At 51.7% G+C, this 14,728-nt stretch overlaps 7 protein-coding genes across 7 annotated transcripts; 3 read left to right on the top strand and 4 right to left on the bottom strand.

The window, feature by feature from the left end:
* Nucleotides 1–802: 802 nt before the first annotated feature.
* Nucleotides 803–2,216, top strand: BD324DRAFT_608479 (programmed cell death protein 2; the record flags this gene model as incomplete). The annotated part of the gene is made up of 4 exons (XM_022014113.1): nucleotides 803–1,116; nucleotides 1,173–1,296; nucleotides 1,347–1,702; nucleotides 1,754–2,216. The coding sequence occupies 4 exons, from the start codon at nucleotides 803–805 to the stop codon at nucleotides 2,214–2,216; spliced, it is 1,257 nt and encodes a 418-aa protein (XP_021871117.1).
* Nucleotides 2,217–2,299: 83 nt separating this feature from the next.
* Nucleotides 2,300–3,234, bottom strand: BD324DRAFT_650693 (hypothetical protein; the record flags this gene model as incomplete). Its single annotated transcript, XM_022018191.1, has 3 exons — nucleotides 2,300–2,357; nucleotides 2,416–2,550; nucleotides 2,606–3,234. 3 exons carry the CDS (start codon nucleotides 3,232–3,234, stop codon nucleotides 2,300–2,302), a joined length of 822 nt encoding a protein of 273 aa, XP_021871116.1.
* A 308-nt stretch (nucleotides 3,235–3,542) lies between these two features.
* On the bottom strand, nucleotides 3,543–5,249 carry BD324DRAFT_624691 (WD40-repeat-containing domain protein). The gene is made up of 4 exons (XM_022015726.1): nucleotides 4,885–5,249; nucleotides 4,258–4,835; nucleotides 4,011–4,206; nucleotides 3,543–3,960 (listed from the first exon to the last, which is right to left on the bottom strand). Exons 1-4 carry the CDS (start codon nucleotides 5,097–5,099, stop codon nucleotides 3,687–3,689), a joined length of 1,263 nt encoding a protein of 420 aa, XP_021871115.1. The 5' UTR covers nucleotides 5,100–5,249; the 3' UTR covers nucleotides 3,543–3,686.
* A 426-nt stretch (nucleotides 5,250–5,675) lies between these two features.
* Nucleotides 5,676–7,617, top strand: BD324DRAFT_579516 (hypothetical protein; the record flags this gene model as incomplete). Its single annotated transcript, XM_022013386.1, has 12 exons — nucleotides 5,676–5,879; nucleotides 5,935–6,062; nucleotides 6,141–6,325; nucleotides 6,376–6,545; nucleotides 6,595–6,633; nucleotides 6,681–6,796; nucleotides 6,856–6,891; nucleotides 6,950–7,049; nucleotides 7,103–7,214; nucleotides 7,269–7,374; nucleotides 7,429–7,527; nucleotides 7,584–7,617. The coding sequence occupies 12 exons, from the start codon at nucleotides 5,676–5,678 to the stop codon at nucleotides 7,615–7,617; spliced, it is 1,329 nt and encodes a 442-aa protein (XP_021871114.1).
* A 334-nt stretch (nucleotides 7,618–7,951) lies between these two features.
* On the bottom strand, nucleotides 7,952–10,654 carry BD324DRAFT_624685 (fungal-specific transcription factor domain-domain-containing protein). Its single transcript, XM_022015725.1, has 12 exons — nucleotides 10,529–10,654; nucleotides 10,118–10,491; nucleotides 9,890–10,068; nucleotides 9,752–9,841; nucleotides 9,393–9,695; nucleotides 9,252–9,347; nucleotides 9,005–9,210; nucleotides 8,780–8,955; nucleotides 8,685–8,733; nucleotides 8,505–8,636; nucleotides 8,181–8,455; nucleotides 7,952–8,123 (listed from the first exon to the last, which is right to left on the bottom strand). Exons 2-12 carry the CDS (start codon nucleotides 10,303–10,305, stop codon nucleotides 8,000–8,002), a joined length of 1,818 nt encoding a protein of 605 aa, XP_021871113.1. The 5' UTR covers nucleotides 10,306–10,491; nucleotides 10,529–10,654; the 3' UTR covers nucleotides 7,952–7,999.
* Nucleotides 10,655–10,769: 115 nt separating this feature from the next.
* On the bottom strand, nucleotides 10,770–12,224 carry BD324DRAFT_642088 (PrpF protein; the record flags this gene model as incomplete). Its single annotated transcript, XM_022017464.1, has 4 exons — nucleotides 10,770–11,583; nucleotides 11,632–11,691; nucleotides 11,738–11,816; nucleotides 11,870–12,224. 4 exons carry the CDS (start codon nucleotides 12,222–12,224, stop codon nucleotides 10,770–10,772), a joined length of 1,308 nt encoding a protein of 435 aa, XP_021871112.1.
* A 523-nt stretch (nucleotides 12,225–12,747) lies between these two features.
* BD324DRAFT_642087 (general substrate transporter) lies at nucleotides 12,748–14,440 on the top strand (the record flags this gene model as incomplete). The annotated part of the gene is made up of 3 exons (XM_022017463.1): nucleotides 12,748–12,881; nucleotides 12,936–14,211; nucleotides 14,264–14,440. 3 exons carry the CDS (start codon nucleotides 12,748–12,750, stop codon nucleotides 14,438–14,440), a joined length of 1,587 nt encoding a protein of 528 aa, XP_021871111.1.
* Between the last annotated feature and the right edge of the window lie 288 nt (nucleotides 14,441–14,728).

The raw sequence follows: 14,728 nt of genomic DNA, 5'->3' as shown, positions 1-14,728 counted from the left end.
GCAGTCTTGAACCTCGAGGAACGAGTCAAGGCTCTTGAGGATAGGGGTGCAGTTTGATGATCTGGTGAATGGCGAAGCAGCTACATATCTACAGTACTCATTTGACAGCGATGTGATACTGAATGTACGTAGAGCGAACTCATTTCCTCGATTTACAGAGATCCTAACTCTGGACTGTCATCATGAACCTTTGAGTCTATTCGTGTGGGATAATCTGCCCCGCTCCAGACTTTATCGTCGACATTGGACAAGTGCTTCAAGCCAGTAGTCAGCTAGTGGCGGATGAACTCAACATTGCGATAGAGCATACCTTGCTTCCTTTCCTCCGCCGGACATGGTCAGCAATGGGAACGGGTTTTCGAGCTTAATTACGTAATGACATGCATCCACTGAAATTTTGGAAGAACCTCGAGCGCATCCTACACATCCTCATCAACCCCCTCGACGGCCACGAGACATTGGTGAGTAGCAAGAGCATTCACTCTATCGCGCATTAGGCAACCAGGATCTTCTATGATGATACCGATGACGAGACCTAGACTCGCTGAGTCTGCTCCAGAGTTGCTGAGCTTCTTTCTCCGTCGTCAGCTGTTCCAGACCTCGTTTTGAGGTCTAAGCAGTTGATATTGGAGATACCATGAAGCTCTGTCAGCGAAGGTTGTGGAACTTGAGACGTCGGTGCCGATCTCAATCTAGTTTGGCGACATTTTATCTGATCAGATCTTGCCTCATCGCTTCTTCTTTGCTGGCGTTCTGGTACAATTTCAAGCTGACATCTCTATAAAGAATCGTTTCAGCCGCCATGTCGCCCTCCTCTCCCGCTTCCTCATCCTCCTCCCTTCCTTCATCCAACGTCCTCCTCGCCTTACCCGATGGTGCCATCCCGTCAGGTCACGAAGATGCGAAGTCTCACACCATTTCGACCATCGGAGGATACCCAACGTTTCCTCCACTGTCCTCACAGGATAAAGCACCGGAAGAAATTCGATGCGGAATCTGTCATCAGGCAATACCTCTTCTGGCGCAGGTCTACTGTCCACCGGAGGATGGAGAAAATGATCGAACAGTCTACGTGTGGGCTTGTGCCAGATCCAGCTGTCAACGGAGGGATGGAAGGTGAGTCAGTGATGCCAAAAATCAAATCTCGTCGTTGACTGCTTACTTGCTTTCAGTGTTCGTGCCTATAGAGCATCTTTAAGGAACGACGAGTATGCTATTGATGCCGCTGCGAAACGGGCAGCCGCTGCGAAAGCAGCCGAGGCAGAAAGAGAGCGGGCTCGAAAAAACCCATTCTCGGTGCGTATGAAAATGACTAGATCTCTACATTGTGCTAATTCCCATTGAAGATGCCTGCAAGCGGTGACGGCAAATCTCTATTCGGCTCAGCTCAACCGCTCTTTGGTGCTCCTCCTTCAGCAGACCTATCCAATCCGCCGGATATATCCTCTCTATCCCTTCAACCGAATGCTAGCACATCCCACGCTCCCCCACTGCCCGCTTATCAGCCTCCGCAATATCTGACGACAATCGATGAATACCTCGCTCCACCGGAAGATGTTGACATGGACGATGACGAGGAGGATCAGATGGACTTGCGCAACGAGAGATGGGAGCAACTTCTCCCAAAACACATGGATGAGGTCTTTGAACGCTATGTCAAGCGTCTTAAAGATGCCGATGGTGGAGCGGGCCAGGTGCTGAGGTGAGTCTGGGACTGCTGACAATCGATTGGCCGTGCTAACGCTCCGCTCAGATATGAGCTCGGCGGTGTCCCAGTGCCATACTCTTCCAAATCACCCCTTTACAGTCGCCTGTTCCCCGGGGCGCCGATCACTCGCACACCGGACGCAGAGGAAGAGCCAGACTTCGCCGATTTCTACAATCCTGAAAGCCTACCGCCATGTTCACGTTGTGGAGCCAAACGCGTCTTCGAACTTCAGCTCGTCCCGTCTCTCATATCAATACTCTCTCCAGATAAATTGACTACGACCGGCAAGGCGCCGTCCAAGAAGGAGCGCAAGCAGAGTGAAGAGGAGAGAAAGAAGGACCTGGCAAGGATAGCTGCAGGCCTTAAGGGTCAGGGTGACGAGCAAGAGATCGGAGACATGAACTGGGGAAGTATTCTGGTTTTTGGATGCGAGGCGGATTGTGTAGGTGTAGGAGAGGAATTTGTGGCAGTCGAATGGGAGTCATTTTTGTCAGAGACCTCCGAGTAATAGCAGGTCCTCATCGTATCGTGGCATTGATTTCGGATGAAATCTCAGTATCGACTCTTGGTTCTGTCCGCTCAGAGGAAGATCTATGTCTCGACAGCCAACTTATCGCTTCGTCGATGTCGAGATATCTGTTGATTCCCACTGGCAAAGGATCAAAAACATCAGCGAATGAATCGCTTCTCCAAACACTCCGAAGCACTCACTGATCTGCTTCGCGGGTGTTTGAATAGACAGCGAGGGTGTAATGTTGCTGGCCTTGTCGACCATCTTCCGAAACTCTGGACCTACTGCATCAGCAGTCTCTGTGTCTTGCTCGGCAAACCAGTCGAGGAGACTGGAAAGACTTTAGCATATTATTTCTCTTTGCCCAGTTCTCGACTACTGCTCACCCGTCGACACTGTCTTCATCGACAGAAGCCACATCGGAGAAGATACCGAGAATGTCCGACTCATTACGCGCCCCTTTAAACACGACTGGTAGGGTGTTTTTCATAGTGGAGGCTCTCTGTGTACGCCAAGCTTTGACCAGGCTGGAGGCATTCTCTGTTTGTGCTTCAGAATTGAGAGCGAGCTTGCTATCATACTCCTTTCTGAGGTTATCGTGCTCTGTCTCGGTGGAACTGAGAGCGAGCTTGCTCGTGTATTCCTCTTTCAGGGTATCATGTTCTGTCTCCAGGCGGAATGCTTCATATAGGAGCGAAGCGGCAGATCCTGCCATTGAGATCTGCTGCTCGTTTGCGCCAAGCAGCGTCATCGGATCGTTGAACGTGTCTCCTGATTCCGATGGAATTCGGCGGATCGTCGACGACGAGGAAGACAAAGTGTTGTCCCAGTCGGGAATCAAGCCTGTGAGCGGAGAACCGGATGCAGCAGTATGCGGGCACCATGTCATGAGGTCGGCGGAGAGGATATCGCCCGAGCTGACCATGTTCGAGCTGGCCATGTTCGAACTGGCTATGCCCGAGTCGATTGCAGTGGTCCAGGAGTATGGGGGAGACAGTGAAGACAGGGTGCTCATTGTTGTAAATCTGGTTGTGACAGGATTGATAACGTCGACGTGGCAATCATCCAATGCAAGTTGTAATACATTTCGTGCGATGGGCAGAGTTTGGACCCCTCATGAATGGAGCGCAGTTCGTCTCTTGTTTCGGACGTATTGCGATCCTCATTGAAAGCTCTCTCAGGGACTGCAAAGTAAGGAAGGCATGGATAGCTATTCCGAGACGCCGCCAGCAAGGGGGTCAAGGGATCTAGACAAAGGTAGCTGGGAATTTACAGATCGATAGTGTAAGGCTTGAAAGATCTCAATCCTTTCTAGTGCTCTCACTGTGATCGAAAACAAAATTGCAGGTTCGCTGTGAGCCATGTTCGCTAGAGCGGCCGGTAGACATTGTTTGCCGGTGCCTGCGGCTGAGAAGAAAGGTCAGGACTCGAGGAACATCGATTGGCTGTCGAGGTGTTGTGCATCCATTATGTGACTGCAAAGTCTTTCAAGAGCCATAGAGCTATACGCGTGTCCTTTCCTCCACTCGCCAGATACCGACCCCGGAGCAGCTGCTCGCGTGTCTCTTCTTCTTCATCGCTATCTTCAGCTTCTAAATCCAGTGTCGACGCCGTATCCCCCGGTGCAATAGTGTCGTTCGTGACAGGTACACAATTTGCAAATGCTAGGGTGTGAACTGTCTCACGGTGAAACGCGAGCGTTCCGAGCGGTTTCAAGCTGGCCGCTGAAAACAGGCGGATTCTGGAAAATTGTTAGTGATTTTCAACAGTTCAGAGCCGGACCTGACGCACTTGCCGTCCCAGCCACCGACAGCTACTACCTTGTCATCAGCCGAAATGGCTATGGAGGCATTCCCAATTTGGCCAGTGTTCTGCTTTTTGATACAGCCATCTTCGGACTCTGCGCTCAGATCATAGCGGCAAAGCTGATGATCGGCAGATACGGTGTAAGCACGAGAGAGTGTTGAGTTGACCGTCATCGCCATGACTTGTTGAGTGTCAGCATCAACATCATGATGACTGGCTTGATCCAGCTCACCTGCTTCATTGTGCCCTTTGAACTCGCGGACTTTGATCCATGCTCGGTCATCTGCTTCGTTCAGACGAGCATCCGAAGCTTGACGCCAGTCCTTCTCATCATCTGCTAGCTTCCACATCTCTACTCGTCCGTCTTCGTAGGCCAGGACAACGCGCAGCTTTTCTGCTTCATTGTAAGCGATGTGAATTGCCATGATCAACCCTGAACGTGTAGATGCCGGTATAATGGTTTTGGCAGGCTTGATCGACTTGTCGGCATGCTGCGGAGGCATATTGAAAGCTGCATGCAGTCTCGACATCGAAGGTAAGAGGTAGATATCGGCAAGCTCAGAATCCACCAAGTTGGGTAGAGCGAGGACAGCGACATCGTCGTCAAAGGCCTTGCCTTTGCCCTTCTTGGCCGAAGACATGCGAAGCGACGACCTGGGTATCGAGCACATCGAGAAGCGACAAAAATTCAAAGCGTTGATATCCAAACTGGCAGCAATACTTGGAGGTGGATGAGAAGGTCCTGGACCAGAAGTGAACAAATTTCCGACATGTGTGTCATACAGATGGAGCTTGTTGTCGCGGCCTTGACTGCGTAGAGATGAGCAGCGCATCGACGTCTGTCTAGCCTTTCACCTACCTGATGAGGCATGCATTCACCTCATTCACTCCCAATACTCCCCCTTCATGAGCTTTCCAATGACTCAACGGTCGTCTCGCCTTGAGATCAATGATGGAGATGAATCCATCTTGATCCCCTGCGTAGAGCTTTGCATTCGTTGGATCAAATCTCAGGGCTGCGATCGGTGCATGATGGGTCCTGATGATATGATGAGGATCTGGAGCAGCTGTCATGTTGCTGGCTGCTGCGATGTGTGGTTAAATGACATCTCATGCCTGCCTGAATCTTGTTCCAAGATGACAATGGAGGGACCTATGATGGGCATTTCAGCTGGTCCACGATACGAAGGGGAGGGATCAAAGGGGGGATGGATCATTAGGAAAGTCATTAGTAAATGGGATTCCTAATGGGAACCTCGTGATCATTAGTAAATGCCCCTTCGCATCACCAGTCAGGCCACGTGCTCACTCCACGTGAACTGTCGATCACCCACGTTATTACCTCATTGCTCGCTCGCTCACTCGCTCACTCACAGAACACACACAAGTCATCTATCCCACTGGGCACCTCGTCAGACCATGGGGTCTCGATACTTTGAATCGGGCTCATACAAAGAGTCTGGGTCATTCCCAGGATCATTCAGCGAGAGAGGATCGATACCACGTTCCCCAAAGACAAAGACACCCATCAACCAGCGACCCGAGATCCGTCCCACTATATCGTCATCTTCTGCAGGATCCTCGGCAAGCTCATACTTTGGACTCGCTTCGTCACCTAAACCATGGTCAATGCCACCTCCAACCTCAGTCATGGACAGTCCTCAGAGCAGGAAAGTCTCTTCCAGCGGAGTAGCCGCTCCGTCTACGGCTCTCAAGGATAGATTCCGACGGATGCAGCGCGGAATGACTATGGAGGAGGTGCAGCAATACGGGGTATTGAACGATGAAGAAGCAACCGAGCTGTTCAAAGGCATTGATCTGGATGAGAAGACTATCAAGAAACTTCCCAAGAAGGTACGTCGTCTGTCTTGCTTTGTCGACATGAGAAATGTCCTGACGGGCTTCACAGCAACGGCCTTACTACGAACACCTGGCCCAACTCAAGGAGCATTACGAGGAGGTCGATCAACTCCTAGCGGGAGAAATACCCAAGAACATTGCTAGCTCGTTCAAGCGCCCACAGGTCCGAGCCACCATGTCCCGCGGCGGCTACCATACCATGCCAGAGGATGGTATGCCGGATGCACCTGGTCCATGGTTGCACGGTTCGAAGAGACGACAGGACAGCAGTCTCACCACAAGCCAGAAAGGATTAGCTAGGTCGCTAAGGAGAAGTAGCTCGAGGACAATCAAGCCCGCGCGGGAGAATGGTGACGCAGAGGCGGGAGAGGAGGATGGGCTATTGAGCGGAGCTCAAAAGGAAGAAAAGAGGGAACGGACAGCCAAGATTGCTTTGAACGGTACGTCGGCTGCAGACAAGGTTGACGTACTCGACTCACATTCGAAAAAGTCAATACAGGGGTGAATGTAGTCCTGGTAGTTGCGAAGCTGGTCGCAGTACTGTATTCGTCGTCGATATCCCTTCTGGCATCACTGGTCGACTCGGCTCTGGATCTTCTGAGCACATTCATTATCCTTGGAACAAGCTATGCGATTGGAATAAAATCGGACAAGCATCTTGTGAGACAGCGAACAGGCGTTCGTGTGTGTTCGCTGACACCTCTCTCAGTATCCTGCCGGAAAGCGCAGATTCGAGCCGCTTGGTGTGGTGAGTGACAGTGATTCCTCACATACCCCGTAGACTGACAGACTCAGCTCATCTTCTCCGTCGCGATGATCGCATCCTTTGTTCAAGTCTTTATTGAAGCATTCCAGCGAGCTCGAGACACTTCCGACAATGCTCCGGTGGAGCTGAGCACCATCGGTCTGGTGTGCGTGGCATTTTGCAGAGTAATGTAATCCAGAAGCTGATGCGCGGACCACTCTTCAGAACGATGATTGTCACGATCGCAGTCAAGCTGGTACTGTGAGTACCTTTCGTTTGCAAATCTAGAGCCGATCTCGTTATTGATATTGCTTTCCAGGTGGATCTGGTGCTCCCGAATCCCTAGCTCTGGTGTGCAGGCCCTGGCTCAGGATGCCGAAAATGATGTGTGGCTCAATTCAATGTCGCTCGCATTCCCGGTAAGCTATTCTGCGGGGTATATCGGGGACTGGCTGAATCTTGAGCCTCGCAGTGGATCGGTCACCGGATTGGATGGCGATTGCTTGACCCAATAGGCGGTATGGTCCTCTCCGCTTACATCATCTTCGAGTGGATCAAGACATTATTGCAGAACTTTGCAAAGCGTGAGTCATGCAAGACCTCCTGCTATCCTGGTCGACATCTGATTCCCAAGGCAGTATCAGGCAAGACCGCTTCCCGTGATCAGATCACGCGTGTACTGTATCTCGTCACTCGCTTTAATCCAGTTTTGGAGATTAAGGAAGTCGAATGTTATCACATCGGGTACGTATCAGATCTCACAATCAATCCTGTTCCGGCTGAATGACATTGCCCCAGAGACGAGCTTATCGTCGAAGTCGACGTAATCTTCCCTCAAGCAAGTTCACTTCATTTCGCTCACGATGTCAGTGAGACTATCCAGTGTACTCTCGAAAGGTGAGCATACCGGCAACCGGCAACCGGCAACACTCCTGCTTATCGCTCTCTCGCAGCTTGGATGGTGTGATACGAGCATATGTCCAGTAAGCTGCATCCCGCCATTCGTGAGCTTTGATCTCACATCTCACCGCAGTGCCGATTATTCGTCCGAAAACCCACAACAGCACACCTCACGGTACCCTGCTTCAAATGCGATCAATTTGCCGTACCGGGACGATGGATCAGATTCCGCTGTGGGGTCCATCACCCCGACAAACAAGAACATCTTCTCTCATCGTCAAACGATGTTTGGAGACAACCCAATTGTCTCCCCCGCTAGCGTCAGAACGGTTGGATTGATGGACAGGGTCGTTGAATAGGGCTGATGCTGTGAATCAGACGGCGAAATATGTAAATAGTACGACAGAATCCCAACCGACGTCCGTTGATAATGCTTCGGATGCATGACATGCCATGATGTGATCTATCATTATCTGTAAATGAATCCGTACAAAGGGTCCTGCTGTTGAGAATGTCCTTGATCCACGTTACTAAGCAACAGCGAGGGGTCAAATGTGAATGAGGGGTCTATCATCGGTCCATCACCGAAAGAACTGTAAAGAAGATCCTTCAGCACAGGCGCTTGACTTTCGGATGGGACTTCCACTGACCTTATGATGGCGCTGAGATCCATTCCACCATCCCAGACACTCGCGTTCGAAGTGGATCCGACCAACTCAGTGTTTCCAGTACCTGCCAGGTGGACATTCAATTTGTCCATCAATGACAAGATGGTTGCGTGCATCTTCTTCACACCTGGATTGGTCGCTGAGTTTTCTTGTAGACTTTCGAGGCAGATGCCTAAGAGACGAGCAGCTTCGCATGATGGACCGCGTTGAGAAGCTATACGGACATGTATCGTCGCAGCCACGAAGGTGCAGTACGACTGTGATGCGGCATCAGCTGGCGTATGTCAAAGCTCTTTTCATACGTACGATGAGAAATGGGGCACGGGCAAGCGTAAAAGTTTGTCTGTACCGAGTCAAGACGCCAGTGGCGCTGGCTGCTGCTTGCTCGCATCGGACCCAGGAGATCTCAACGATAGTAGGATCTGATAGTCGACCGGTCTGAGAACCACATTACACGAGATTGCGGACACAATTTGGCAGACTCACCTCTACGAATGGCCTGTGCAACAGGGTGACCAACGTGTAGTACACAGAACTGTTGCGGGTCAGCATGAGAATCTTGTCTGAAATTGAGAGCCTACTGGAGCGAAAGCACGTGGGGTGGCGGGACAAGGCTGTCCTTATCATCGGCATCGAACAGGATCGGAGGAGGGAGAGCCTCTTTCCACCTCTCTAGACTCGTTGATAGTTGCTGGAGCCTGTCTGCAGGTCGATCAAGGTGAATTTTCTCGGCGTAAATCTGGGTGATGATCCGGCCCTGAAGGGCAGGGTCAGTTCGAGCCCACCACTCGTGTAGTACTGCATACCATGATGACCGACAAAGAGCAGAGCGATGTGAATGTGCTGATGGCTCTCGCCGGAGCCCCAGGGTAAGCCTGCATGGTGGGAAACGCGTACGGGGTCCAAAGCTCGTACTCTTCATACATGTCGAGGAATCGATGGGGTACGTGCATACGGTCTTCGGCGAATGAAGGTGGCCGACCTTGATACAGTGAAAGAACCTTGTCATAGACTATGGGACGTCAACGCCTTGAATGACTGCTCTGAACTCACTGAATGCCGCCCAAACGACTCTCCGTCTGATCTCCGTCTCTTCAGCGGTCAACCCGCCAGGCACGTTGGTACTGGCAAGGCTGTCATAATTCAACCCTGCATGCAATCAGTATACTGAATTCTGGCCCTGTTGACACAAACCCATATCGAAGATCATCTGCACGGCAATACCGTGATAGTGCCAAGCGGCGCTTTGAGATCCCAAAGCGAATAGCGAACTCGACATGAGAAGCATTGCTTGAATGGAGGGAATGGACGATTGGTCCAGTGCCTCGCCCAGAAGCTCCTTAACGCGCTTTAAAAACCTCTTGCCTGCCGTCTTTTGGTCACTCGGTTCATCGTAAACTTCGGATCGAGTCGAAAACTTCGAGACGGAAAAGAACATGGCATTGAGGAGGAGTTTAGAAAAGTAGGGTCCTGCACAGGCCATATCGCGAGTGAATACTAGGCGAGCGTCAGCTGATACGAGCGAGTATGAGTGATGTCTGCCAAAAGCCCACGAGGACGATAGGAGATGAGAAAGGCGAAATGTTGCCTGTTCCAATGAAGGGCTAGAAGATGCATCGCGAGATCTGGACTGACGCCATCGACTTTTGGTAAGATCAGCTCCATGTTGGACCTTGACCCGCTTGACTCACAGTCGAGCTTTCCCGATGCCACGTTGAGGATCTCATTATGCCTCTCTTCGGCGCATCGAGCGCTCGCAAACCGACTGAGTTCATCTTCGGACACCGAGACGTGCGATGTTTGCAGTCCAAATTCCCGCTCATCCCGCTCATCAAACAGCGCTGAAGTAGGGCCATGGGCAGATATACGTCTGATTCAAACACCTTCAGCTGGCAAACGCTTGATTCTTGAAGACCTACCCGCCTGCTCTTACGCCATAGGAGAAGCGACTTGTCGATGGCCCCTGATCCACCAGATTCGAATCTGCTTGTTCGTCGACTGTGTCTGACCCGACTACGCTGACAGATCCTGTCCGAGCGTACTCTTCAACAGCACTTGACAGCGCATCAGTGGGAAGAGATGCGAGCCTCCCCAGAAATGAATGCATTCGATTCAGCTGGGATTCGAGCTCCTTGATTTTGTCGTGTGTCGGCCTGCGAGGGACAGTTTAGCTACGCCCAAGCGACTTCGTTGACTTCGCTGACCGTGGCCTCGTCGCACCGATTGACGGCAGACATTGCTTGCCAGATCTCTCACAGTTGCTACATACTGGCAGCTTCATGTCGCATTTCATCTGGTCCAGTCAGCAGACGGGAGTCCCAGACCCTCACCTTCCGCTTGGCACAGGCCTGACATGCTTTCCTCTTTCTAGTTGAGCTGGGCGAAGCTGATCTAGTAGGCGACGCTGTAGCCTCTGGTGAGCTCATGTTCTTATTAAGCTGGTGTAGAGGCTGGGATGCAACATGATCGGGATATCTGAAGCCGTGATTACAAGAATAAAATCTAATGCTCGACCTGCATTAGCAGTGAGATTTCTAATATCCTCTCCTACGGTATGTATTCCTAGACAACTCAGCACCCGACACAGCATACTGAGCCCTCCATCAAGCGCCTAGCAGTCCTATACACGCTTCCACTTTTGACCACGACATGACCAGCTATAGTCTCAGACTCTCCATTGATTGCCATGGTCCCACTAGCGTGACCCACAATGACTGCCTCATCACCGTTCGCTCGAGGCATTCTGGATGCCCGACTGCCACTGATGATCTCGTGGACAATGGTGCCCGGCACTGCGGAGGCTGAACCGACACAGACAGCTCCCGTCATTTGAATACTAGGATGAGGCCTGCCCATTGAGAATGGACGAATCCAGATATCTACATCTGTCGATCGAATGATGCGCTTGCCACCATCCACCGCTGGGACCGAATAGTCCATCGGAGGCGCTACGATGGCGATCTTCGGAGTGCCCATGACCTGTCGCGCCGTTTCATGCGAGGATGCGAGACCCATATGAACAGCACAGACGGCTCGAATGTCCATAAGCGTCTCCGTTGTCGACGAGGCGATCTCAGCGGGCGATTCCAGGCCCGTCAGGCCCAGCTGTCGAGCGTCAACGAAAACAAACGGGTTGGCGGCATCGACACAGCTGACGGTGAATGTGCGGGCGGGTTGTGAGGATGTGTTGGAAGGTAGCGTCACAGTGTCGAGCGGAGAGCCGGTAGGCAGCAGCTTGCCAGTCATACTTCCCGCTGGGTCCACAAAGTCCAACCGGATAGGCGAGCCGGTTGCTCCAACACCATCCAATTGCATTTCGCCGATCTCTACGGGGACACCATCCTGTACTTCGAAGGTGGAATGGATTATACGGTCCGTGTTCACGCTGCGGAGAGTCAGTGCTCCGTTAACGTTCCCCATGCAAGACGCTCACTTTCGAATACGGACAGTAACATCAGATTTGCCACTTTCAGGAACCTTGATGAAGCCCTCACTGGGATGTGTCAGCTTGCAGCCGAGGCGTAAGAGATCGAACTGACTCTACAGCAAAGGGTCCCACACCACTGGCGATGTTGCCACAATTTCCCGAAAAGTCGAGCCTGCTCCCGTCCACAGGGACTGACATTCTGATATTCAGCTTCTCCAACCTCTGGATTCTTTGTGGCACCCACCTTGCACAAACAGATAGTCTACATCGGCTCTGGGATCCTTACTGGGACCCACGACCGCCACTTTACTCGTCGTACTTGTTCCGCCTCCGACACCGTCCAATTGCCTCAGGTATGGATCTGGGGATCCCATTGCGGCCAGCAATATGGGACCCCAAAGGCTTTGATCCTCTGGTAAATCGGCCGTCCGGAAGAAGAGGCCACGAGAGGTTCCGGCTCTCATGAGTACTGATCGTATACATCGCCGACGGTGCGCAGGCGAAGGAAGTTCAAGCGCAATCGAGGATGGAGAGGTATGTGGCGATGATTGTGGCGAGTGCGTCGAGGAGGATGAAGCGGTTGATGAATTGGAAGACATTGTCAACAAGGGAGATTCAGGGCAGTACAAAGTGTAGGGCATCTCATAACATTCATGCAGTCCGCTCCGCTTATGTCGTCTTGTGCTGTCGACCATAACGGACAGTCTTGTCGATAATCACAGTGAATGGACACTCACAGACCGAGCTAAAAATTGGCCAGTGACTGACCGGACGTTGATTTCCCGTGCGCCACCGGGGAACCCCGGTTAGTCACAAAAGTCTTGCCCTACCCAGCCTCCAGATCCATGGGAAAATCTCATCCTGAGACTTCTTTCTGACCACTTGACATCCCAATTCCCCGCATAATGATACTCCGCGAGGAGTTTTCACGCCGTGGGACCTCGGATACCCCGACCAGCAGCTTCCTATAAAGTCCTTACCATCTGATTTCTCCAACACCCGTTTCTCCATCTCCCCACATTCTCCAGTCTCACCACGCCAGGAGCCCCGTGGAACAGCTATCGCATATCCGACTGAAGCATTGAATATTCTAGCAGCGCTAGAGCCACCGTCTCCCTCATCATGGTCAACCTTCTCGAAGCTTTCCGACCCACACTCATCCCTGGTGCACCTGTCCCTCCGAAGGAGGTTGTCAATTATCGCATCGTTCTCCTGGGTCTCTTCGGTGCATTCTGTGCTATTCTCTTCGGATACGAGTAAGTCCACACGCCTCTCCGCACTGAATCGCCACGTCTGACATTGAGCTTCAGCCTCGGGTTCATAGGTGGTATCGTGGTCCTGCCATCGTTCAACAAAGACTTCAATCTGGCCGACGCGTCCGCAGCTACGAAGACAGCAGTTCAATCCAACGTCGTCTCTGTTTTCCAAGCAGGAGCAGTGTTCGGTGCCCTGTTCAGCTCATGGGCAGCCAATGTCATTGGACGTCGACTTTCTCTCCTGGCCAATCTTGTGCTCTATCTCGTTGGAGCGGCCTTCATGACTGGAGCGTCGGGTCATGCAGGTGTCGCGTTGCTCTATCTCGGTCGTGTCCTCACTGGCTGGGGAGTCGGAGCGAGTACGATGCTCGTTCCGGTGTATGTGGCGGAATCAGCTCCAGCTCATGTGAGAGGCAGACTTGTTGGTCTATACGAAGTTGGCGTTCAATTCGGTACAATGGTCGGTTTCTGGATTCCATATGGTGTCCTTACTACCCAGAAAGGGACCATTCAATGGAGATTGCCGTTTGGCCTCCAACTTCTGATTGCCGCTGGTGCCTTTGTGTGGCTCCTGTTCCTCTCTGAAACGCCACGTTACGTCGCGTCTCGAGATGGTGAAGCCAAGGCCCTTGCTGCCCTCGCCAAACTTCGAGGGCTTCCCGAGGACAACGACTACGTACAGCACGAGCTGATCGGAATCATGGAACAAGTTCAAATGGAGGCCCTCGCTCGATCAAACTACGGCAGTTTCAGTATCGTGAAAGAATCCTTCGGGAGACACAACATTCGACCTCTCTACACGGGAGTACTTATCATGATCTTCTTCCAGATGGCTGGAACAAATGCCGTCAACTACTACTCTCCACGCATTTTTGCATCTCTAGGACTCTCTGCGACATCATCCAAGCTCTTTGCAACTGGAGTTTACGGTGTCATTCGATTCGTGGCGACTACAATTACGATGTTGACTTTGACCGACCGATTCGGCCGAAAATCGATGATTATCGCCGGTGGCTCCATGATGGCCTTGTGCATGTGGATCGTGGGAGCTCTGACCAAGGCATACCCACCCGTTGCTGGTCACGGAATGAACGGCGGTCAACTTGGAGCGATTATTCTCATTTATATCTGGGCTGTGGCGTTTTGTGTCTCGTACGCCGGAATTCCTTGGATTTACGTCTCCGAGATCTTCCCTCTGCGCATCAGAGGTTTCTGTGTCGCCATCTGTACAGCTACACACTGGAGCTTCAACCTGATGTTGGCCAAGACGACCCCGTACATGCTTGAAAATCTTGATGGATATGGCATTTACTTTGTGTTCGCTGCTTGCGTGAGTCGGCTGGTCTATACATAAAGCACCCAACTGACATTACGTTCTCTAGACAACCATCGGTGCGATTTGGCAATTCTTCTGCATGCCCGAGACCAAAGGAAAGACGTTGGAGGAGATCACCGAATCATTTGGCGGCGCTCCTGTCCCACGCGAACAATGGCATCGAGATGAGGAGAAGGAGGAGAAGACTCAGATTGAAATGGCCGACTCGTCTCAAATGGCATAAAGGGGATCAAAGGGCATTCGACATTCGCATATTCTTGTACACTTAGATTAGACGCCATGCATACTTTTCAAGGACGGATAGAGGATATCAGGTGTTTCTCGGAGTTACTGCGTTATGTCCATGCTGCTAAACTAGCACATGCCCCTCTTCCACAGCTCGCATCCTCTCTCTCTCTTTCTCTAGAGCTCGATGAAGCAGTCACGATTGAGATACATTGCAGCACAAGTCATGGCAGAGAGAAGAAAATGAATTGTCAGATCTGCCACAATGACAGAAAAGTGGCAAAGG

This window comes from Kockovaella imperatae (assembly GCF_002102565.1).
Source record: "Kockovaella imperatae strain NRRL Y-17943 chromosome Unknown BD324scaffold_6, whole genome shotgun sequence".
In the NCBI taxonomy this organism is placed as follows: domain Eukaryota; kingdom Fungi; phylum Basidiomycota; class Tremellomycetes; order Tremellales; family Cuniculitremaceae; genus Kockovaella; species Kockovaella imperatae.
Note: the sequence above shows the minus strand (reverse complement) of the source record. Positions and strands in the feature narration are given on the sequence as shown.